At 41.7% G+C, this 23,927-nt stretch overlaps 1 protein-coding gene across 2 annotated transcripts in view; it reads left to right on the plus strand.

Moving 5' to 3' along the window:
* The window catches only part of CRTC1 (CREB regulated transcription coactivator 1), a 148,023-nt gene that overhangs the window by 48,047 nt on the left and 76,049 nt on the right, over positions 1-23,927 (plus strand). For both annotated transcript variants that reach the window (XM_044283337.1, XM_044283347.1), the window contains one exon: positions 14,417-14,554. In XM_044283337.1, the coding sequence (XP_044139272.1) occupies positions 14,417-14,554 (138 nt within the window). The remainder of the gene's footprint in view (positions 1-14,416; positions 14,555-23,927) is intronic.

The following is a 23,927-nucleotide window of genomic DNA, read 5'->3' on the forward strand; positions in this document are numbered from 1 at the left end:
TCACTGAGCAGAAGTAGAGTTTACGGATGACACATTTCATGGAATGGTTGATTATTGGATATTAAATAGAATTTATGCATAAGGCGACTTTAACATCTGCGTCTTTGCTGGACCCGTCAGGGCATTGGCAAAAAATGCATCCAGTCAATAATACAACCGTCTGCATCTGTTCAGAACGGATCCGGTTGTATTAACTCCAAAATGAACAAGACTGTCCGAAAAAATGGATCGCGCACCATTGAGTTACATTATGTCTCATGCCGGATTCATGTCCTGATTAGTATCCCATGATGCACACACAAAAAGGTTTTCTGTCCGTTATGGGAACACCGCAAAACAGAACAGAATGTATTCTGGTGCACTCCGTTCCAGTTTGTTCAGTTTTGTCCCCATTGACAGTAAATGGGGACAAAACTAAAGCGTTTTCCTCCAGTTTTGACATCCTCTGACAGAGATTTTAAAACCGGAAAGGAAAACACAGATTTAAAAGTAGCCTAACCCTATTATCAGTATGTAGGAATTATTGTCCTTTCTCACCCTTGATTTCAAGAACTGCGATATCTCGCGTTGACCACCAATGTTTATCTAATGTGTGTGGCCACCATCTGCAAAATGCATGCTGCATAGCAATTCAATTTAAGACTCTGTGTAAAGGTGCCCATACGCCACCTCCAATAGCTGTCGACTGTTAGGCTAGTTCCTCCATACATATACATGCTCAGCCAAACACTTTTTCTCAGTGAGGAGAGGCGAGTAAGCCATTGCCAGACAGTTCTGATGGCGACCTATAGACTCTGAAAAGGGAAGGATTGGTCTTTAAATTCAGTCTGCAAATTTACCAAAAACACTCATAATGGAAAAAATGCCCACACAGAAATATCTAAAAATGTAGATAATTTGAATAACAAAACTGGTACAATTATGCAAAAATTTAAGAGATTAAAAGGAGGCAGAACAAAGCAGACCCACCGACCCAGACTCCACACATTAAATCCCCTGCTTTAGCAAGGATAACAGAAGATATTGGATAGTGGCAAGCAAGTATGTGCAAACCTAAATATAGTAAGTGTATAATACACCCTTAACTGAAAATCTATCCTATAATATATCAGCAATAATAGCAAAGGCATATCAGTAACAGTCTGAGGTGGCTGATCTGTAGTAATGCTACTGCATAGTCTGGCCCCTTATAATCGAGAAGCGGAGGAGCAAGGGTGAATGTGTAGGCAGTCTGTCACCCTGATTTTGCACTATTATCTAAAGCAATACACGCGTAGTACTGCAGATCACTAATTTTTAATTTCCTGCTGCCCCTTGTTCCCCCGCACTCAGCTCTTAAAGCTGTGCTTAAATACACAGTCTGGACTCTGTTCTAAGAATAGAGCGAACTCATGTTCACGTGCACGGCAGTCCTGACAATGTATTTCAATGCAGCGCAGAGAGAAATAGTGATCTGGACTCCATATCTGCAGTACAACTCATGTATTACTGTAGATAATAGTCCAAAAGCAGGGAGAAAGATTTCCTTGAACAGATGATTTGCATATGGATTAGAAGTGCTTTTTTTCTGGAATGAAAGGCTAAAGGTGGCCATACACATTATTCTAATGTTGATGAAAACTGACTATTTTAACCAAAATGAATGTTCGACAGTGTGAAATTTAACAATCTGTCGACGGGTGACAGACCATTATCATTTGAGAAGAAGTTGTCCGTGTTTAATATTTTCTCCAGTAGTTGGACGAACGATCTGTAGCAGCCACTATGGACCAAAATGTGTATGGCAGAGTCATTGTTCAATCATCGAACAGCTTCTGTCTAATGTTTTTGGCCACCTTAGGGCTGGGAATAATATACATAGGTTCCCTTTAATTGCTAGAAAGTCTGTCACCGGGATTTTGTGTATAGAGTTGAGGACATAGGTTGCTAGATGGCCACTAGCACAACCACAATACCCAGTCCCCATAGCTCTGTGTGCTTTTATTGCTTTAAAAAAATGATTTGATACATATGCAAATTAACCAGAGATGAGTCCTGTATGTGAGATGAGTCAGGGACAGGACTCATCTCAGGTTAATTTGCATATGTATCAAATCGTTTTTTTTTCCACAATAAAAGCACACAGAGCTATGGGCACTGGGTATTGCGGATGTGCTAGCGGCCATCTAGCAACCCATGTCCTCAGCTCTATACACAAAATCCCGGTGACAAGTTCCCTTTAACTATTGAGCTACAGCTGTAGTCCAGAGCAGTAAAGTTCTACAAAAAGTCTAGGTGTAGTCCTAGCCTAAGGGGACAACCTCTTATGTAATAACTGTTCTGGAGGCTCTATTTTTATGACTCTATGATGTGTCTTATTGTTGCTAGCAGCTTGCAATGAAGTCCACAGTCTGACACTATCATATCAATAATTCCAGTGTCAGATTGTGCCTCAACTGGTAGCACCTAGATGGACCTTCATTGCAAGCAGCTAGCTGTTCATTTATACATACATTTCTGGAAGGAATATTTTTTTTTCTAAGTTTTGTTTTTGCAGCATTAACTGTGTGCATTGACTATATTTTGCAGGTCAGTATGAGTGTAGCAGTTAAAATGTATACAGTTTTTATTATGCTTTAAATATTCAAGATATTTAGGCAAAGTGGAGTAAGTGGGACAGAAAGGAGATGAGCTTGGGCTGAGCACTTGGTTTTCTCATTTGCATATCAAAAAGTTCATTTTCTGGGCATCAAAATTGTGAATAAAAGGAACAATGGTATGTTTTTAAAGATATATTAGTGCCCAACAGTTCTTTAGCATTAGTTATATATGCTAAATATAGGTGACAGACTATCCTATTACAGCTTGCTGCACTGATTGGGGATCGAAATTGCCATTATACAGCTTTGTAATTCCAGCAAACCGTTCTTATTAGGGTACAAGTGCTGTTTGATACAGGCATTAAGAGGGTTTATTACAAGGAAATATTTCTACGTCTTATTTGCCCTTGTGCGGTGCAGTTATATGTACTAAAGCATTTTTCTGCTTGTATTAGCATGCAAAAAAGGGCTTATTAGCCGTTGTGTGGTGAAGTGAGAAAATTATAGCCCTTTTTGTCATGTATTAGTGGCAAAAGTAAAATATATTTGCCGTTCAGCGGTGCAATTAAGAAACGAAAAGTTGACAGTGAGGGACGCCGCTTCCAGGACAGGTGGAATATTTTTTCACAGAAATACAGAATCGCTGTGTTTGTCTGATATGCCAAGAGACTGTGGCTGTTTTATAAGGGAATTTAATGTCAAGAGACACGAACAGTCGAGACATGGCACATACAACAAGCTAACCAGGCTTGACCGTAGTGAAAAGTCGAAGCAACTTGAAGCTGTTTTAACATCACAACAGCATTTTTTTGTTTTTTGTTTTCCCTAAGAGCCAGTGAGTCAAATTAAAATGCCACAAGGGCTAGCTACGGACGAGGTGGCAACGTTATTTGCTAAAAATTGTGAATCTTTTGCTGAGGTTGACGTTATCAAAGAATGCGTTATGAAAATAATGCAGAATCTGTCCCGAGAAGAAGCAAGAGTTTTCCAACATTTGCCTGGCTCATAACACTGTAGCACAGAGAATTGAAGAAATTTCATAAAAAATTAAGATCCAGTTAATGTCAAAAGGAGTTTATTTTAACTTCTTTTCAATAGCCTGTGATGAAAGCACGGACCTCTATGACACAGCTCGGTTGCTGATTTTTCAGAGGGGTGGATGATGAAATAAATGTGACTGAAGAGCTACTTGACCTCCAGAGCCTTAAGGACCAAACAAGAGGAAAAGATTTATTTTGTTATATGTTATGAATCATGTTATGAAACCAGTGCTGAAGACCATTCATTTTATTCGCTCTAAAGCCCTGTGCCACTGCCCGTTTAAACATTTTCTACTGGATTTCCAGGCTGAATACGAAGATGTTGTGTTTTTTTTTATTTATTTTTTGTTCTATCAGAACGATGTAAGATGGCTCTGTTGGCGGTCTGCACTGCAGCGTTTCTACTCTCTCAGAAAGGAAACAGGAGAATTCTTGGAAACAAAGGGACATCCGATGCGAGAAGTATCTGATCCTATTTGGCTGGCTGATTTGGGGTTTCTAGTCGACATAAAGCATCTGAATGTACTGAACACAAGTCTTCAAGGCAAAGATGCAGCGGTGAACCAGCTTTATTTACACTTCAAAGCCTTTGGAACAAAGCTGCAACTTTTCCAAAGGCATTTGTCACAAACGCAGCCCAATACAATTCAGTTTTCCACAGGATGATATCTGTGCGCAAACGGGCAGGTATGCAGCAGACATCGCTGCTGGGGAGTTTAAACAGCGCTTTCAAGCTTTTGCAGCTATTGAAAAGGAGATCAACCTTTTCTCCTCTAAATTCTCTGACCCCGACAATGCTCCAGATCAGCTGCGGCTCAGGCTCATTGACCTGCATTGTAACAGCGAGTTACGCCGTCATCACCAACAGCTCTCTTGTGAACTTTTACGGCCAACTGGTTAAGAGCCAGTTATAAGTGATTCGAACATTGGCTAAGAAAACGCTGAGCTTGTTTGGCTCAACATATATTTCTATGGGGCCACACGACGATCCGGAATTGCAGGCCTGGATCCGGAATTGCGGACCCGTACTTCCAGGTCCGCAGTTCTGATCCTGAAAAAATTAGAACATGTCCTATTCTTATCCACAATAGCGGACAAGAATAGGCATATTCTCTTAGTGCCGGCAATGTACGGTCCGCAAAATGCGGAACGCACATTGCCGCTGTCAGTGTTTTGCAGAGCCATGGATCTGCAAAACACACGGATGTGTGAATAGACCCTAAATGTCAATTGGTGTAAATCAGTTAGAAAAATATATTTGAACACATGTATACTTGGTGTTATGTTCCTGTTCACATTTTTTTTTTTTACTTAAAAGTTGACAGACAACCTTTTATTACTTTGTGTAATGTACTTTAGAAGGTTCCTGACATATTCCTGTTTTTTTTTTTTTTTTTTTAAATATTAAAGGCAGAGTGATTTAACACCTGTTTTAGATTTGTCATCCAAGTATGCTGTTTTCAAGAAACTTTGCATAAAATTGTTAACGGAATGCACACGGAATACCTTTCGTTGTTTTTGCGGACCCATTGAAGTGAATGCGGATCCAGTTTTTTTGCGGATTAGATGCTGACCCATTTACTTCTATGGGGCTCTTTTTTTTATTTTTATTTATTCCACCGTACCGCAAAACAAATGAAACGTGTCCTATACTTGTCCGTGAAAATCGGGATATGGCCCCATCCGCAAAAAATTTATAGCATTCAATATTTTGCGGACAGCATATGGCCGTCTGAATGAGCCCTAAGGCTGAGTTCATACTTGAGTTATTTGGTCAGTTTTGGTTCCATAACTGCCCAAATAAGTGAAGTGTGCATATTCGGATCGATCCAAATGTTTTCCAAAAATTCAGCGAACCGGCCAAATCGAATTTTTGAAAAATTTGCTCATCTCTAGTCTCCACCTCCTAAATGGTCTATACACCCTTTCAATACCAATAAAAGTAAAGGAGGATAAATCTCCCTTAGGCCTCTTTCACACGGGCGTCATGTTTTTTGCCCGGATAAGAGGCGGTGCGTTGCGGGAAAATGCGCGATTTTTCCGCGCGAGTGCAAAACACTGTAATGCGTTTTGCACTCTCGTGAGAAAAATCGTGCATGTTTGGTACCCAAACCTGAACTTCTTCACAGAAGTTCGGGCTTGGGATTGATGTTCTGAAGATTGTATTATTTTCCCTTATAACATGGTTAGGCTACTTTCACACTAGCGTTCGGCTGTCCGCTCGTGAGCTCCGTTTGAAGGGGCTCACGAGCGGACCCGAAACGCTTCCGTCCAGCCCTGATGCAGTCTGAATGGATGCGGATCCGCTCAGACTGCATCAGTCTGGCGGCGTTCAGCCTCCGCTCAGCAGGCGGACACCTGAACGCTGCTTGCAGCGTTCGGGTGTCCGCCTGGCCGTGCGGATCCGTCCAGACTTACAATGTAAGTCAATGGGGACGGATCCGTTTGAAGATGCCACAATATGGCTCAATCTTCAAGCGGATCCGTCCCCCATTGACTTTACATTGAAAGTCTGGACGGATCCGTCTGAGGCTATTTTCACACTTAGCTTTTATATGCCAATATAATGCAGACGGATCCGTTCTGAACTGAGCCTCCGTCTGCATTATTATGATCGGATCCATTCAGAACGGATCCGATCGAACGCTAGTGTGAAAGTAGCCTTATAAGGGAAAATAATAGCATTCTGAATACAGAATGCTTAGTATAATAGTGCTGGAGGGGTTAAAAAAAATAAAAAAAGTTAACTCACCTTATCCTCTTGATCGCGTAGTTCCCGGTCGGTCTCTTCTTTAGCTGTGGGCTAAAGGACCTGTGGCGATGTCAGATCACATGCTCCATCACCATGGTGATGGACCATGTGATTGGAGCATGTGATCTGACATCACCACAGGTCATTTAGCCCACAGCTAAAGAAGAGACCGACCGGGAACTACGCGATCAAGAGGAGAAGGTGAGTTAACTTTATTTTTTTTTAACCCCTCCAGCACTATTATACTAAGCATTCTGTATTCAGAATGCTATTATTTTCCCTTATAACCATGTTATAAGGGAAAATAATACAGTGAATAGACTGTCACCTAGAACCCATGCGTGAAAATCGCATAGCATCCGCACTTGCTTGCGGATGCTTGCGATTTTCACGCAACCCCATTCATTTCTATGGGGCCTGCGTTACGTGAAAAACGCTGAATATAGTGAAAAACGCTGAATATAGAACATGCTGTGATTTTCACGCAACGCATAAGTGATGCGTGAAAATCACCGCTCATGTGAACAGCCCCATAGAAATGAATGGGTCAGGATTCAGTGCGGGTGCAATGCGTTCAACTCGCGCATCGCACCCGCGCGGAATACTCGCCCATGTGAAAGGGGCCTTAGGCTTCATGCACACAAACGTATTTTCATTGTGTCCGTTCCTTTTTTTGCGGTCCGCAATGGGTCCGCAAAAATAAAAAACAAAAGGTACTCAGTGTGCATTCCATTTCCGTTCTGCAAAAAAAAATAGAACAGGTCCTATTATTGTCTGCATTACTGACAAGGATAGGACTGTTGTATTAGGGGCCAGCTGTTCCGTTCCGCAAAATACAGAATGCACATTGATGTCGTCTGTGTTTTTTGTGGACCACAAAATACATACGGTCCTGTGCATGACTCCTCATGGATATTACTAAAGTGTTTAGACACAGCAGAAATGGTCAACGCCTTCTCATTATTGACATCAGAAAGATGCTTGTGTATCCTTGTCTTCAAGGCGTTTGTGGTGCAACCTACATACTGCAGCTTACACAAACTGCAGTTCACAAGGTACACCACAAATTTGGTATTACAATTAATATGTGAAGATATTTTATAAGTGCTATTGGTATTGAAAGGGGAAAAAGGTTATGGCCGCATTTAAAAAAAAAAAAAAACTTTATCTATCCATGTATAGCAAGGTTTGTCAAAAAAACAAACTTGGCGAAAGAAACAAACCAATAGTAGGTGCCCTCTTTGCAACGCAATCAACACCTTCCTGCAAGACCCTTTTGTAAATGTTTCATCCTGATGTAATATCCGAATATATTTATTGATATCGGCTGTCTGTCTGTATTCAATGCTTTATGTTGTGGAGAATGTAATATTCTTGTTCTTTTATTATTTCTTTTGGTGTTGGTCTGATCCTGACTTAGCAGGGTTAGGGGTTAATAATTAATTTCTCTCTTTGTCAGAGGCATATTTCGTCCAGAGTCCAATTGGGATACTCCCTAGCCCTGAAGCAGCTAGAGACCTGTTCACATTCCCTTTTGAAAGTCTTGTCACCTGAGCAGTTTCTCCTAACTCTAAGGCCCCTTTCACACGGGCGTCATTTTTTTTGCCCGGATAAGAGCCGGGTGCGTTGCGGGAAAATGCGCGATTTTTTTCTGCGCAAGTGAAAAACATTGACATGCGTTGCACTCGCGTGAGAAAAATCGCGCATGTTTGGTACCCAAACCCGAACTTCTTCATAGAAGTTCGGGCTTGGGTTTGATGTTCTGAAGATTGTATTATTTTCCCTTATAACATGGTTATAAGCGAAAATAATAGCATTCTGAATACAGAATGCATAGTAAACCAGCGCTAGAGGGGTTAAAAAAAAATAAAAAAATAATTTAACTCACCTTAGTCCACTTGCACGCGAAGCCCGGCATCTCCTTCTGTCTCCGCTGCTGATGAACAGGACCTGGGGTGAGCTGCTCCATTAAATACAGGTTAAGGACCTTCGATGACGTCACTCCGGTCATCACATGGTACGTCACATGATCTTTTACCATGGTGATTCACCATGGTAAAAGATCATGTGATGACCGGAGTGACGTCATCGAAGGTCCTTAAGCTCTATTTAATGGAGTAGCTCACCCCAGGTCCTGTTCATCAGCAGCGGAGACACAAGGAGATGCCGGCTTCGCGAGCAAGTGGACTAAGGTGAGTTAAATTATTTTTTTATTTTTTTTTAACCCCTCTAGCGCTGGTTTACTATGCATTCTGTATTCAGAATGCTATTATTTTCCCTTATAACCATGTTATAAGGGAAAATAATAATGATCGGGTCTCCATCCCGATGGTCTCCCAGCAACCATGCGTGCAAATCGCACGGCATCCGTACTTGCTTGCGGATGCCATCCGATTTTCACACACCCCATTCATTTCTATGGGGCCTGCGTCACGTTGAAAACGGACAATATAGAGCAGGCATCCTCAAACTACGGCCCTCCAGCTGTTGTGAAACTACAACTCCCACAATGCCCTGCTGTAGGCTGATACCTGTAGGCTGTTCGGGCATGCTGGGAGTTGTAGTTTTGCAACAGCTGGAGGGCCGCAGTTTGAGGATGCCTGATATAGAGCATGCTGCGATTTCAACTGAACGCACAAGTGATGCGTTAAAAACATCGCTCATGTGCACAGCCCCATAGAAATGAATGGGTCAGGATTTAGTGCGGGTGCCATACGTTCGCCGCACGGATCGCACCCGCACGGAAAACTCGCCCGTGTGAAAGGGGCCTAATAAATTCTCCCTTAGGGGATATTTTTAATGACGTGTATTGGATGACGGTATTTAGCATGTAGCAGTGAATTAACCGCAAAGGACTTGACAAAGACTGAACGCAGTATTGTAAAACACTGCTTGAAACACTTCGGAGGGTCCACATCTGTCCAGTTCACATGAGGACAAGGGGGAAGATCTGTGAGCAAGCTGTGACTGTTAATATACTCTGTGTTCACTGACCTGAGAACCATTTTAGAAGGCAAAAAAACAGGTTAACATGAGAGACCTGATCTGGTAAAGAATAAATCTGTCTTCCGTTGTGACATTCCCAGGGTTGACTTCATAATTTGTTGGCCAGTTGAGAAATACACTGCAGCCTTCCCTTTTTAAATTTTTTAATTTTATTTTTTCGTTTTAGGAAATGCCACAGGAGACTAATTCAGCAGCATGCCAAATCTATCAAAAATATTCTGTAACTGTCCCATTTTTATACATTAGGGGACATCTAAGCATGAATATTGCACATGTTTTGTGTGTAAAAGTGCATGTAGTGCTCATATACACACCTGTATTAAACCCTTCATGACCAGGCCTTAAGGCTGGTTTACCACGGTCAGGTATTTTAAGGTTGCCGCCACACGTTCAGGTTTTTTTATTCAGTTTTTTTATCCAAAATCGGGAGTGCATCATAAAAGGAGAGACTATATAAAGACTGGTACGACTTCTGTTTTTTGAACCCACGCTTTGTTTTGGCATCAGGTTTTCTGATGCAGTTTTTGACCGTGTGGTAGCACCCTATTGTGTGTTTTTTGTTTTTTTTTGTTTGTTTTTTTGTTTTTTATGGCAAAACCGGTGTGGATCCTGAAGGACCTTACCTCCTTTTTGAATTTGGTCCTGCTGCTGTCTTCAAAAACTGCATTTGGGTGTTTCATTTATTCAGATTTCCACAGGTGTATAATATCCAGCACCTAGCTATGCAGTCTGCCTTTACATACATATGTGGAAGAATGGGTCCTTCTAAAGAGCTCATGGAGTTACTGTTGCAACAAGTCAGTTTGTGAAATTTCTTCGCTATTGATGTTCTACAAGCAGCTGAGTGGTATTATTACAAATCGCAAGCTTTTAGGAACCACCGCAACTCAATCATGAAGTGGTAGACCATGTTAAGTTACAGTGCAGGGTTGCTGCAATACCAGGAGAACACGACTGACTGCATTGTCCCAGCTTTAAAGTTTAGTGGAGGAAGGCTAATGCTATGGGATTGTTTTTCTGGGGTTGGTGCAGAACTCTTAGCTTCCAACTTTGTGGGGACATTTTGGGGAAGGCATTTTTTCTATTCCATCATGACTCTGCCCCAGTGCACAAAACAAGGTCCATAAAGGCTTAGTTGGATGAGTTTGGTGTGGAATAACTTGACTGGCCTGCACAGAACTGCCACAGATGCACTCTACAATATTGTAGACAGCCTTTCCAGAAGAGTGGAAGCCGTTTTAACCAACTCCATATTAATGCCTATGGATTTAGAATATGATGTCCTGAAAGCTCCTGTTGGTGTAATGTTTAGGTGTCTCAATACTGTTGTCCATAGTTTATATTCAGACCAACAATTGGACACCTACATTTTTTATTTACAGTGATAGTGCCTAATGCAAACTTTTACCCTGACAAGAGTTTTTCCAAAGTTTTGATTACTGAGATTCCCCCCAGTTTTGATGATAAAAAAAAGAGGCTAAAGCTAAAGTTGTATTTACACGACACGATGTTCAGCCGATTATCGGGAACAAACATTCCTGCGACCTGCCTGTAATGTAATGGGCAAAAGGCAAATCGCACACAGCAAATGTAATGATACAATTAAAAAAATAGAATTACATTAATGTAACTCAAGTTTGCTGTGTTTTTTTTTTTTTTTTTTTTATTATTGTTTTTGTCCTTGCTGGAAGGGGTTGCAGCATAAGTGCAGATATGTTGTTGCAAAAAACACATTTTTTTTTATTTTGCAGTTCTAAGCCCTAGTTCACACTACAGTGATTTCCATTAGTGATTGTGAGCCAAAACCAGTTGTGGGTGAAAAAAACTTTTGCAAATTATTTTTATTATATAATCTCAGTGTAAGCTTAACTGATGGAAATCACTAAAGTGTGAACTAGGTCTAAGGTTGCTGCCACACTGCTCAGTTGTGATGCAGTTGAAAATGGTATGCAGTTACTTCATTAATAAGCATGCATTCTCAAAGCAGTTAAAGAGCCTCATTAAAGAGGTATTCCATTAGTGACAAGTTATCCTCTATCCACAGCATAGCCACAGGGGTGGAATTGATTCCAAAACAGCATCTGGTAGCCTTACCGTGTGGTCGTACCCTAAAAGCATTTTCATAGGGGGGGTGTGGCCGGAAGCTGACCTGAGCGGACGCACTTAGCTGAGCTCCGGACCCAAACCCTAACTTCATGATAATCCTGTACTTTATCTGCCGCAAACAAATTTCATCCAGATCGGACAGGAGGTCGGAAAAGACCCGCAGCACAACCATGGCCCGTAACAGAGCGCAGTTGGCCGCTGACCGACTCTGGGAGTTTGTCCGCGTGGAAGATCAAGATGGCGCTGGCTCCCGCTCACCGCCTCCGGACGGGATTAGAGATGGCCCTGCACATGAAGAAGCAGAGTGTGCAGCTACAGAACCGACCTTGAAACAGGTCACCGAGCAATTACTGCAAGCGATAGCTGACTGCCGCTCGTCAATGGTGGGCAAGCTGGAGGAAGTAAAGGTGGATATCGGCCTGCTTCGCCATGACATGCAGACCATGCGTGAAGTGGAAGACCAGGTACAACCACTCCCTGCAAAGATTCAAGAGCTGGAGCAGAAAGTCAACTTCTGGCAGCAAAAGTGTGACGATTACGAGAACAGCACAAGATGCAATAACTTGCGGATCATTGGTTTACCTGAAAAATCTGAGAGTAATAACCCATGTGCATTCATCACCACTTGGCTCCGTAACACCTTTCCAGAGGCGACATTCTCATCGGCCTTCATTGTTGAGCGTGCACATCGCATTCCCGCCAAGCCACTTCCACCGGGAGCTCCTCCAAGACCTCAACTGGTGAGACTGCTAAACTGTACAGACAGAGATCATGTGCTGCAAATAACAAGCAGGAGCTGAAGTATGATAACAATAACCTCATGATCTTCCCGGACTTTTCATCCGAATTACAGAAGCGCAGGGCAACGTTCAGTGCAGTGAAAAGAAGACTTTGGGAGCAGAACCTGTCCTACTCCATGGCTTACCTGGCTCGATTAAGAGTGGTAGATGGGGAAGTGAGCCGGTCCATCAATAATCCTGAAGAGGCCACAAACTGGCTGGATGGCAGGGGCAGAAACGCCAGACCTCCAAGATGAAAACTCACCTATTTCTTCATCGGCAGAGAAGAGCTTTATGGATCCCAACTCTGGGACCTGCGGGGACACTAATGCTGACTAAATATCAGTATTTTCTCCTACCACTGTTTAACATTGATCTCACTTTTTGGCTAATCATCACCAGTGATAGAATGATCAAGCCCATAGTTAGATAAGAAGGGAAATGTGAGATTGGCAGGGGCATTATATATGTCGTGTAACTATCTTCTATGTCACAGCTCTTGTCTGAGCAAAGTGGAGATGGTGTTAGCGAGTGGGGTGTCCCTGTTGGCCACTTACTCGGGTCTTGGGTCTGGATACCATTAGAAGTTAGGGATTGGGTCCATTGTCACTATGTTATATAGCTTCTATAAGTAAGATACAAGTTATATGGTGCTACTGGTAACTCGCCATACGCACACCCCGTTTATTTGAAGTGCCACTCAACTGGTGAAGTGTCTTGTATTTAACAGAGAGGGAGACAGGAGGGCAACGAGATCCTTTTGACGAGTTTGACATGTCAGAAATACGTTTAATGTCCTGGAACGTTAGGGGACTGGGCAGTACCAGAAAACGCACCATGGTCTTTTCTGCAATCAGAAGATTCAACCCACATATACTCTGTTTGCAGGAAACCCATTTAACGGCAGATACTACTAGGCGTACCCAGAAGCCTTGGGTGCAATGGGCACAACATTCGTGTCGCACCAGTCTGTCCAGAGGGGTATCGATACTGGTACATAAGTCCCTTAGATGGGAAAGGAAATGGAAGCCAGTCAAATAGACCTGGCTGGGAGATTTGTATTTATAACTGCATATATTAACTGTATACTATGTTATCCTGGGCATCTACATTAGTATCACCAGCCATAAACAAGTTTATAAAATTATACATGATACATCAAAGTTATATGTCTCCATGGAGGTTGCATAGGATGGGCAGGCTTGCCCATTCCAGATGCCATAGATGTGCAGCAGAAAATGCTGATTTCTGGCATCTTATATGGGCATGGCCCTACATAAATAGGTTTTGGGAGGAGGTGGTGACTCTACTCACAGATTTATTGGGATGTACAGTGTCACTTCATCCTAAAATATGCCTTTTCGGAATATTGGATGAGATTCTTTACTCTCGCCATACAAGGATATTCTTGAGAGAAACCCTATTTTTGGCACGAAAAGCAATAGCCATTAGATGGATGGGAGACAGAGTGCCTACTCTAGCACAATGGAAGTTATTGGTCAATACTGTAATCCCATATGAAAATATTGTGTTTAAGAACAGGGGGTGTATGTCTGTCTAAATTTCAAAAGGTGTGGGGGGTATGGTGTTCATCAACACCAAACGCTCTATTCAGCTCGAAGATTGACAGAAGCACTGCAAGCGGAACAAGTCAGACACTTGTAAAGTTTGGCAGGTCGGGGAAGGTGGGATATTGTAGACCTAGATATGCCACCTTAGTTATTACTGCTGATATCTCTATTGGCAATATGAGCCTTCCCTCTGGAGGATGGATTGACTTACCGACACAGCACAGGTGTTCAATGTTTTATTCATTTTAAAACATTGTACAACTCACTTTTACTATGCTGATGTATAATGTATGGAAGTATTTGTACATGAGAATCGTTATAATTGGCTTTAAGTGTTCAATAAAGCAAATAAAATAAAAATAAAAAAAAGCATTTTCATAACGATTTAACTTGATTGAGACATGCTGCAAGATTACTAGCAACAATGCATACTTATGTGGCCTATAGTCAATACGTTGTGTAGTAACCATGATCTAAATGACCATATTTCTAATTTTGATAAATGTCACAAACTATTTAGTACAACTGGTTTACTGCATCAGTTTACAGTTTTCACATTCTTATATTTTCTTTTTCTTCACAGACTCCCTTTCCATCTTCTGGATTAGATACAAGTAGGACAACTCGACATCATGGTCTAGTGGACAGAGTATATCGAGATCGCAATCGCCTTGGATCCCCACATAGGAGGCCTTTGTCAATAGATAAACACGGACGTCAAATATCCTTACCAAAAATGCTACGTGTTGAAGGCCTAGCTTTTTTTCTGGCTAGCCATTTTGCTGCAGGCTGGATATTTACTTAAAGGGGTTCTGCACTTTCATTTAACTGATTATCTATCCTCTGGATAGATCAGCTTCTGATCAGCAGAGGTCCGACACCCAGGACCCCTGCCGATCAGCTGTTTGAGAAGACAGCGGCGCTCCAGCAGGGCCGCGGCCTTCTCACTGTTTACCGCCGGCCCACTGAAGTCACGACTAATATCAATTAGCGTGGGCGCGGCTAAGCTCTTTTCACTTGAATGGAGCTTAGCCCCGCCCAAGCCAGTTGATACTAGTCGTGACGTCAGTGGGCTGGTGGTAAACAGTGAGAAGGCCGCGGCTCTGCTGGATCGCCGCTGCCTTCTCAAACAGCTGATTGGCAGGGGTCCTGGGTGTCGGACCTCTGCTGATCAGAAGCTGATGATCTATCCAGAGGATAGATCATCAGTTAAATGAAAGTGCAGTACCCCTTTAAATATACAGTGGTCCTTCAAGTTATAATAGCCCATAACTTTATGGAATTGGTTTCAAAGCCCCAAAATGTCATCCCAAGATAAGGCGGCTTTCACACAGTAAGGCCTCCTGCACACGACCATAGGTGTCCCGTTGCCATATTGCGGACCACATTTGCAGATCCACAATACACGGGCACCGTACAGTGTGCATTCCACATCATGGATGCGGACCTTCTCACTTCAATGGGTCTGCATATCCTGAGTTGTGGAACGGAGTGCTTCCTTGGGGTTTCGTCCCGTACTTCCGTTCCTCAAAAAAATAGGACATGTTCTATCTTTTTGCGCAACGGCTGGATCGAGGACCCATTATATTGAATAGGTCCGCGATCTGCTGCGGCTGCCCCATGGTCGGTGTTAGTTCATTGCGGGCCGCAGCACGGCCATGGGGCAGGAGACCTAAGGGTTTGGCGAGTAATTTCCATCAGTAATTAGGAGCCAAAACCAGGAGTCGAGCCTACAGTGAGATGAGGTATAATGGAAAATTTCCTCTTGTTCTGTGTTTTTGACCTGCACTTGGTTTTGGCTCACAATAACTGATGAAAATCACTAACCGAACATTGACTGTGAAAAAACATTACAATACAGTAATACACTGGTATAATCTATACCAGTGTATTGCTGTACTGTGGTGGCAGCAGGGAGCGCACGGCGTCATAGCAACCAATGACGCCGTGCGCTCCTTCTCTCAGCAGGAATCCAGCCTGTGGTTCCACGGACCGCTCACTGCCGTGAAAAACGGCCGCATGCATTCGGCCTAAGAGTGTGAAGATTAAAGAAAAATAAGCTGTTTCTCAGTTTTCAAGAGCTACTCTAGTATATAAAACAAAGTTCACATCTGCGTTGGAGGCTTCCTTTAGGGTCTCCATTGCAGAGTTCGACAAAAATAGCGGAGAAAAGTCTTGCATGCAGGATTTTTTTTTCTCTCCTAAAAAACAAAACATTCTCTTGAATGGAAACCTAACCAATCCCATTATAGTAAATGGGATCTGTTAGTGTCCGTTCCTGCCAGTTATGTATTGAATCCAGCACTTGCGCTAATTTTGTTCTATAACTGAATGAAATAAATAGCACTGATGTGAAAGATCCCCAAAGGTAAGCTCATGGTCATGCGGTTCCTGGACTGATTTACATTTTTCCAAGCCATGCCAATGTGTTGATCAGATTTTCATCCAGTAGTAGTAAACAATAAGAATTCTTATTGAATTATCTTGACTGCAAGATCTTGAAAACCAATGTAGAAGTGATACAGAAGGCTTTTTAGAAAAGGTTATACATTTTCATTGTACCAAAAACATTTATTTGTTCAACATAAAATGTTCATAGAGAACATATGGTATCTTCTCCTTAATATTATCTTTGCATTGGTGGACCCAGAACATTGTTGGTTTTTCTAGATGTTAAGACAAAATTTAAAGAAAAAATGGATCTCTACAGGACAGCATCACGATTTTCTTTATGTATAGAAATACGTAATAAGTTGACTGAGAAGTGCAGAACTATCTATAGATGTTTGCAGCTTATATTACTGATATGGCAATATAATTCTACATTGCAGTATTCATATAATAAATGTTAGTATTGCATTGTACAGTGTGTTGTCAGTTGATCCAGTCTAAATAGTGTCTAAGGCTACTTTCACACTAGCGTTCGGGCGGATCCGTTCTGAACGGATCCGCCCATAATAATGCAGACGGAGGCTCCGTTCAGAACGGATCCGTCTGCATTATATTAGCTAAAAAAAGCTAAGTGTGAAAATAGCCTGGGACGGATCCGTCCAGACTTTCAATGTAAAGTCAATGGGGGACGGATCCGCTTGAAGATTGAGCCACATTGTGGCATCTTCAAACGGATCCGTCCCCATTGACTTACATTGTAAGTCTGGACGGATCCGCACGCCTCCGCACGGCCAGGCGGACACCCGAACGCTGCAAGCAGCGTTCAGCTGTCCGCCTGTCCGTGCGGAGGCGAGCGGAGCGGAGGCTGAACGCCGCCAGACTGATGCAGTCTGAGCGGATCCGCCTCCATTCAGACTGCATCAGGGCTGGACGGCTGCGTTCGGGTCCGCTCGTGAGCTCCTTCAAACGGAGCTCACGAACGGAAACCCGAACGCTAGTGTGAAAGCAGCCTTAAATGTCTTTTTTGTTACTGTATGTGTTTTGGTGTCAGTTGCCAACTCACGTGCTGTACGTGATTTTCATTTTGTTATTGCCTCTGAGTTCAGTGTATATTAATCTGTATGCCGTCGGCTCCTTCCGGTGGTGACAACCAGAATAATATTTAACTTTTGTATTTGCATAGTTATAAAAAAATCTTAGCACAAAACCATTTTGCCCTGTTAGATTACAAAGTAAAATGCAGTTCATGAGTGGATAAACACTTTAAAGGGAACCTGGCAGGTTAAATATGTTAACTTTTTTGCGTATAGTGTGAGGGTGCCTTCATACCCGGCAGATTTTCTGGCAGAAAATTCTGCGACTGAAAATTTGAATGGAGCAGCAAGCACATAAATTTCTGCAAGCTCCATTAACCACCTAACTGTTTTGCCCGAGCCCGGCACTGGCTGTGGGAAAAGTACTTATCTAGTCTGCCAGAGCTGCACTCGAGGAAGGGGCAGAAGTCGAGGAAGGGGCTTTAACTGCTGATTTCTCCTGAACGGTAGAAGATAGAAACATGGAGCTGGTCTTGTTTGAAATCTGGCAGGCGATATCACTGTTAGAAATCAAGTGCGGAATATTTGCGGGTAGAATCTGCTTTTGCTTTCACTTTCAGCTGTATTCACTGCTTCCCGATTTCTAACAGTGAAATCTTCCCAAGTACTGAAGCTATTGCTTTCATTTTGGTATTGTATGAAAGCTTGGGATACCAGCTTTTAAACAATACAAATATGGTACCAAACCCTAGCTATAAGCAGTTAAAGCAGCCACCCCTGTCCACTTCAGTCTGGAGGAGGAGGGGGAGCAGTTGCAGAGATGACAAGCTGCAAGAGGAAAATAAAAATGTAAATAAATATATAGAAATGTGGTATCATCATCACTGTACTGACCCACATAATAAAATTCTTTTTAACCACACAGTGAACACCGTAAATTCCATACAATATAAAAAATGTTATTTAATACACTATACCCCAAAATGGTTCCTAAAAAGCTTACAACTAATCCCACAAAATAAAAAATTAGAAGAATAAAATTAAAAAGTTATGACGAAATATTATTGGTTAAGGCTAAAATGTATCAAGTCACTAAGGGGTTAAAATGCAGTCTTGTCCCCTAAGTTGTGCGCCAACAAGATTTTCTGCAGACACACATTAAAAATCTACAATAAAAAAGTTACATTTTTGGGAGGGTTTTTCAAATTTTAGCATGACTGTTAGGAGGTTAACGTCAATGGAACTGATTTTTCAGTTGCTGAATTTTCTGCCACAAAATCTGTCACGTGTCACCACAGAACCCCTGGGGCACTTGCAGACGAGCGTTGGTCACGCTGCGAGTCGGCATAGCAGCTGCCGGGGGTCACATAGCATTATATTGATTTATGATGCTATGTAACCCTTCAGTTCTGGAATGTATTGGATAACACTGGCAGCATTCTGCCAATGTTATCCAATACATTGCAGAACTGTAAGGGTTGCATAGCATCATAAATCAATATAATGCTATGTGATCCCCGGCAGAGCTGGGAGTTCATGCCGGGAGCTGCTATTGCGGACTCGCAGAGTGACCAACACTCGTCTGCAAGGGCCCTTACAGAGCCGAAAGAGCAGAGTGGATTGAGAAAATTGCTTTATTGGAAAAGATCCATTTTATACCTGTATTTTGTATTTTATTTATCTAACCCCTTCAGGACCCTGAGATTTTCCATTTCTGAGTTTAGTTTTTCACTCCCCGCCTTCCCATAGTCCTAACTTTATTTTTCCATTCACATAGCCTTATGAGGGCTTATTTTTTTGCGGTACAAGTTGTACTATCTAATGAACCATTTATGGTTGCATACCATGTAGTAGGAAGCATTAAAAAAAGTTCCAAATCGGGTAGAATTGGGGAAAAAAATGCAATTCTGTTAAAGGTTTTTATTAATTTTTTACACTGTACACTATGCGGTAAAATTGACCAGTTATTTTCATTCTCCAGGTCAGCACGGTTACAACGATGCCACACATGTATAATTTTTCTTGCATTTTAATACTGAAAAAAAAATATTAAAACCTTTGAGGAAAAAAAATTTACTATATTCTGACCCCTATAACTTTTTTGTAGTTGTGTATGGGCCTGTGTGAGGGCTAATTTTTTGCGGGACTATCTGTTCTTTTCCGTGATGCCAATTTGAAGTGTGTGCGACTTTTTCATCACTTTTTATGAAAAAATAATTGGCTAGTTGAAGTGACAAAAAATGGCAAATTGGCTGTTTTAATTGTTTTTTTTTTCAATTTGCCGTATGCTATGCCATTAATATTATTATTTTAGTCGTATGTGCATTTTCGCACACAGTGATGCCCATGATGTTGTTGTGTGCGGGTTTTTTTTTTTTGTTTTTTTTTAGGGGATGATTTGAACTTTTATATATTTTATAAAAATATCCAGAGGATAGTTCATCGGTATAAAAGTCACGGAAAACCCATTTAACACACGCAAAAAAAACTGTATATTAAATTGCTCAGCTCCTCCTGCTCTGTAACATGCTTTCTACAGATGTCACTACATTTTCAATGTGACAAGTTCCCTTTAAGCAGAATTAGGCAAAAGCTGGTCCATAGAGACTTCAGAATCCTTCAAGGCAATCCTGTCTTGCTATTAGGCTAGGTCTACACGACGACATTTGTCGCGCGACAGATAGGGCGCAACAGTTGTCGCGCGACATTTTGTTGCACTAATGTCGCGCGACAATTTTTATAATGGCAGTCTATGGTGTCGCACTGCAACATGCGACATGTTGCGACTGCGACGCGACAGTCGCAGAAAAATCCATCTTGAATGGATTTTCTGCGACTGTCGCAGTCGCAGCATGTCGCATGTTGCAGTGCAACACCATAGACTGCCATTATAAAAATTGTCGCGCGACATTGGTGCAACAAAATGTCGCGCGACAAATGTCGTCGTGTAGACCTAGCCTTAATCCCGTTTGCATGCGGCAGCCAGCTAAATCTGCTTTTTCACCGTTAAACACTTGAAAATGTGTACTCAGAAGATGACATTATTTCGATTACAATAAGATGTCATGTTTTCTGCAACCTACTTGTCAGCTTTGCTGTGTAGACTGGTAGAGACTGAGCAGAGCCAGAAGATTTTCATTTAATAGAATTTGATAGAACTGTTAACCTTATATTATACTGGTAGATAATCTTGCAGATCATGGCTAGCCACCGCTCGTATGAACGCTCTTTAGTGATGATCTGGCAGTGTAATACTGCTGCTGATTACCCGATGAACATTTATCGGGTAATCAGAATCTTTCAGCAGGTTTAAAAATCATTGTTTGCCGGTGGCAGATCGTGCTGTCAGCAAATTAGTCAGTATGGGGATGAGAGTTGGCACTAGCGATTGCTCCTTCCCATATGTGGTCGTAAACTGCTGCATGGGCACATAGCAGGGCTCAGAAGGAAAGGAGCGCCATATTTTAATGGAGGGCAGATTTTGCTGGAAAGGTTTTCAGGTGCCATGTCACATTTGAAGAGGCCCTGAGGTACCCCCTAGAAAGAGAACCCCCATTTTGGAAACTACCCCCCTCAAGGCATAAATTTAGTAGTGAAGTGAATGCTTTGACCCAACAAGTGGTTTTATAGAATTTAGAAACAAATCGCTGTGAAAATGAAAAAAAATAACTTATTTCCAATATAAAGTTGCTTTAGCCCCAAATTTTTCATTTTCACAAGGGGTAACAGGAGAAAATTCACCCCACAATTTGTTATGCATTTTTTTCCTGAATACTGAAACGCCTCATACATGGTCATAAACCACTGTTTGGGGGCATGGCAGCATTCGGAAGGGAAGGAGCGGCATCAGGATTTTCTAACATATAATTTGCTGAAATTAGTTTACGGTCCATAACATTTGTATTTTTTCACAAATGTAGCTGTGTGGGGACTTGTTTTTTTGCTGAACAGGCTGTCATTTTTATTGGTACATACCGTATGTCTTTTTGATCACTTTTTATACAATTTTTTGTGGAGATGAAGTGGGCAAAATGGCAATTCTGTCAGTGTTTACTGTTTTATGGGGCTCCTCTTGTGGTAAATATATGCCTATTTATTTTATTCTGTGGGTTGATACGGTTATGGCGATACCAAATTTATGTTGTTTTTTTTTTGTTTTTGTTTTTTACTACTTTTTCAGCATACATTTTGTGTTTAAAAATAAATTATATTTTGCATCGCCATATACTAAAGTCAATAGCTTTATTTTTTTCACCAATGTAGCTGTGTAGGGCTTAGTTTTTTGTGGGGCGGACTGTAGTTTTTATTGGTATCATTTTGGGGTACATATGTCTCCTTTTGATCACTTTTTTTTGTGGACGTGAGGTGACAAAAACAACAATTCCATTAAAAAAAATTCTACATTGTTTTACTGCGTTTGCCGCGCGGGATTAGTAATATGATACTTTTATAGATCTGATCGTTACAGATGCGGCGATACCAATTATGTGTATTTTTTTTTTTTTTATGACAAATGAACTGATATGAGAATAGACAATTTTTATTTCCTTTTTTACACTTTTTTATATATATTTTTTTTATTTATCAAGACCCATCTGGATCTTAAAGATCCAGTGGGCCTTATGGCTATACAGTGCATTGCAATAGTCTTCTAATGCAATGCAATGTATAGTGTCTATTACTATTACACTAATGCTGATCAGACCCTCAGGGTACATGGCAGCCCGGACACCTTTTGTAAGGCGACTGGTTGCCATGGCAACCATCGGCCGCTGCCATCGCAGCAGCAGCGGCCCGATGGAAGACAGAGGGAGCTCCCTCCCTCTAAACCCCATGGATGCTGCGGGCGGCTGCTGACCATGGCATCTATGGGTTTAAACGGACGAGATCTGTGTCAGCACCGATTTTCGGCCGTAGCAGCAGTGTGTCAGCTGTAAGTTACAGATAACACTCTCTGCTGATGGCAGCGGCCCCTTTCCTGAGCCGCTGCCATCACACTGAGGCCGGCTGACAGGAGGCAATGGGAGCATCTTGGGGGGCATTATTACAGCCTGAAACCGGCATTTTTTACACTAAAGTGCTTAGATTGGTTAGTCTCTGCAGACTAACCAATCAGAGTGCTTGCCGGCAAGGGACCACTCGTATTGGTCCTTTGTCGGCTTCCACGGTGTCTCTGCTCTCGTTAAGCAGTTTGGACGTGACTGTCCAAATGCAGTAAATTACTTGCAATTTGAAAGTACAGTAACGTCCAAATGCGCGAAGGGGTTATCCCCTGCCAGTCTTTGTTTACATTGCAAAAGCCTAATTTAGTCAGCACCTTGCAAAGTGAAATAAACAGGCAGGTGCAGATACGCTGTGAATCATATTATACCTTCTTCCCTATATATTTTTATTTTATTTTTTTATTTAGTTACCTGGCACATTAGGAAAAGGCCAAAGTTATGTCTTGTGAAACAAAACGTATAAAATAAAAACAATCAGACTTGCAATCAATGCAGACGCAAAAAATTAGAACATGGTTCTATTCCTGTCCGCAAAGCAGGGACACCGACCATGTGCGGTCTGCAAAATGGAACGCATACGGCCGGGGTGTATGTCTTTTGTGGATCTGCAATTTGCGGACCCCAAAACAGTTGCGGATGTGTGAATGGACCCTTCACAAAATCAACAATACTGACCAGATAAAAATAAAAAAATATAGATATTGCTCTCCACTGTATGTGACAGGGAACACACAGGCAGTAATGTTTGGCCAAGTAATGATATGCAATTTGATCGTCCCTTATTTAGGTCCTTTCACTCAGCCCAGTGGATGGGGGATGAACGATTGTCGGCCACAGTGTACTTTCCGCATCTATATTTACATTCCTTGTCCTCGCAAAAATAAAATAAAAAATAGAACCTATCCTAAATGCGGAATGTGCACAGTTGTTATCCATTTTTGTGGATCCGCAATTTGTGAACCGCAAAAACGGATATGGTCGTGTGCAGGAGACCTAATCCTTAGCTGGTTTTAAAAGGCCCATATCTTCTCTGAAAAAAGTGGGGAAAATTGGGTGGAAACTGATGAAAAGATTCAATTACTTTATATAATGGTTTTGTACTTTATACCACATACTTTTAATAAGAGTTAATCTTCCTAAATGAAGTACATTTTATTAAAATTGGCATAAATGGTCCAAAATATTAGTAATTCACTTTTTCTTTTCTTCCCGTTCTGCTAGTTAGCTGAGCGAGCACAGGCCAGGAGCTGATATAAGACATTGCTCTGCTGATAGCACTTGTATGCCAGGCTTTAGCGAGTAGCGCTGTTCTGTGGAGCTCCTCCTGCCTGTACAGTGCTTACAGTATGGCTGCAGCGCTTTATGGGTGTACAGATTCTGTGCATGAAAAAAAAGTGACTAACAAATATTGTTTGCCCATTTACTAGAAGTTTTAATAAAGTGTTCTTAAAAGTTTAGGTACAAGTTAATATTTATATGCCAGAATAACCCTTTAATATTTTGGCTTTACTGTGATATCAAGATCTTGGGCTTCGTTCACATCACCGTTCAGCCTTTCCGTTCTCCTGCTCCTAAATGGAAAGGACGGAGAAGGCACATAATGGAGCCTAAGCCCCCTATAGACTATAATGGGGTCCGTCATGTTTCCGCTCAGAAGATGATTTTG

The sequence above is a fragment of the Bufo gargarizans genome, chromosome 1 (assembly GCF_014858855.1).
Source record: "Bufo gargarizans isolate SCDJY-AF-19 chromosome 1, ASM1485885v1, whole genome shotgun sequence".
In the NCBI taxonomy this organism is placed as follows: Eukaryota; Metazoa; Chordata; class Amphibia; order Anura; family Bufonidae; genus Bufo; species Bufo gargarizans.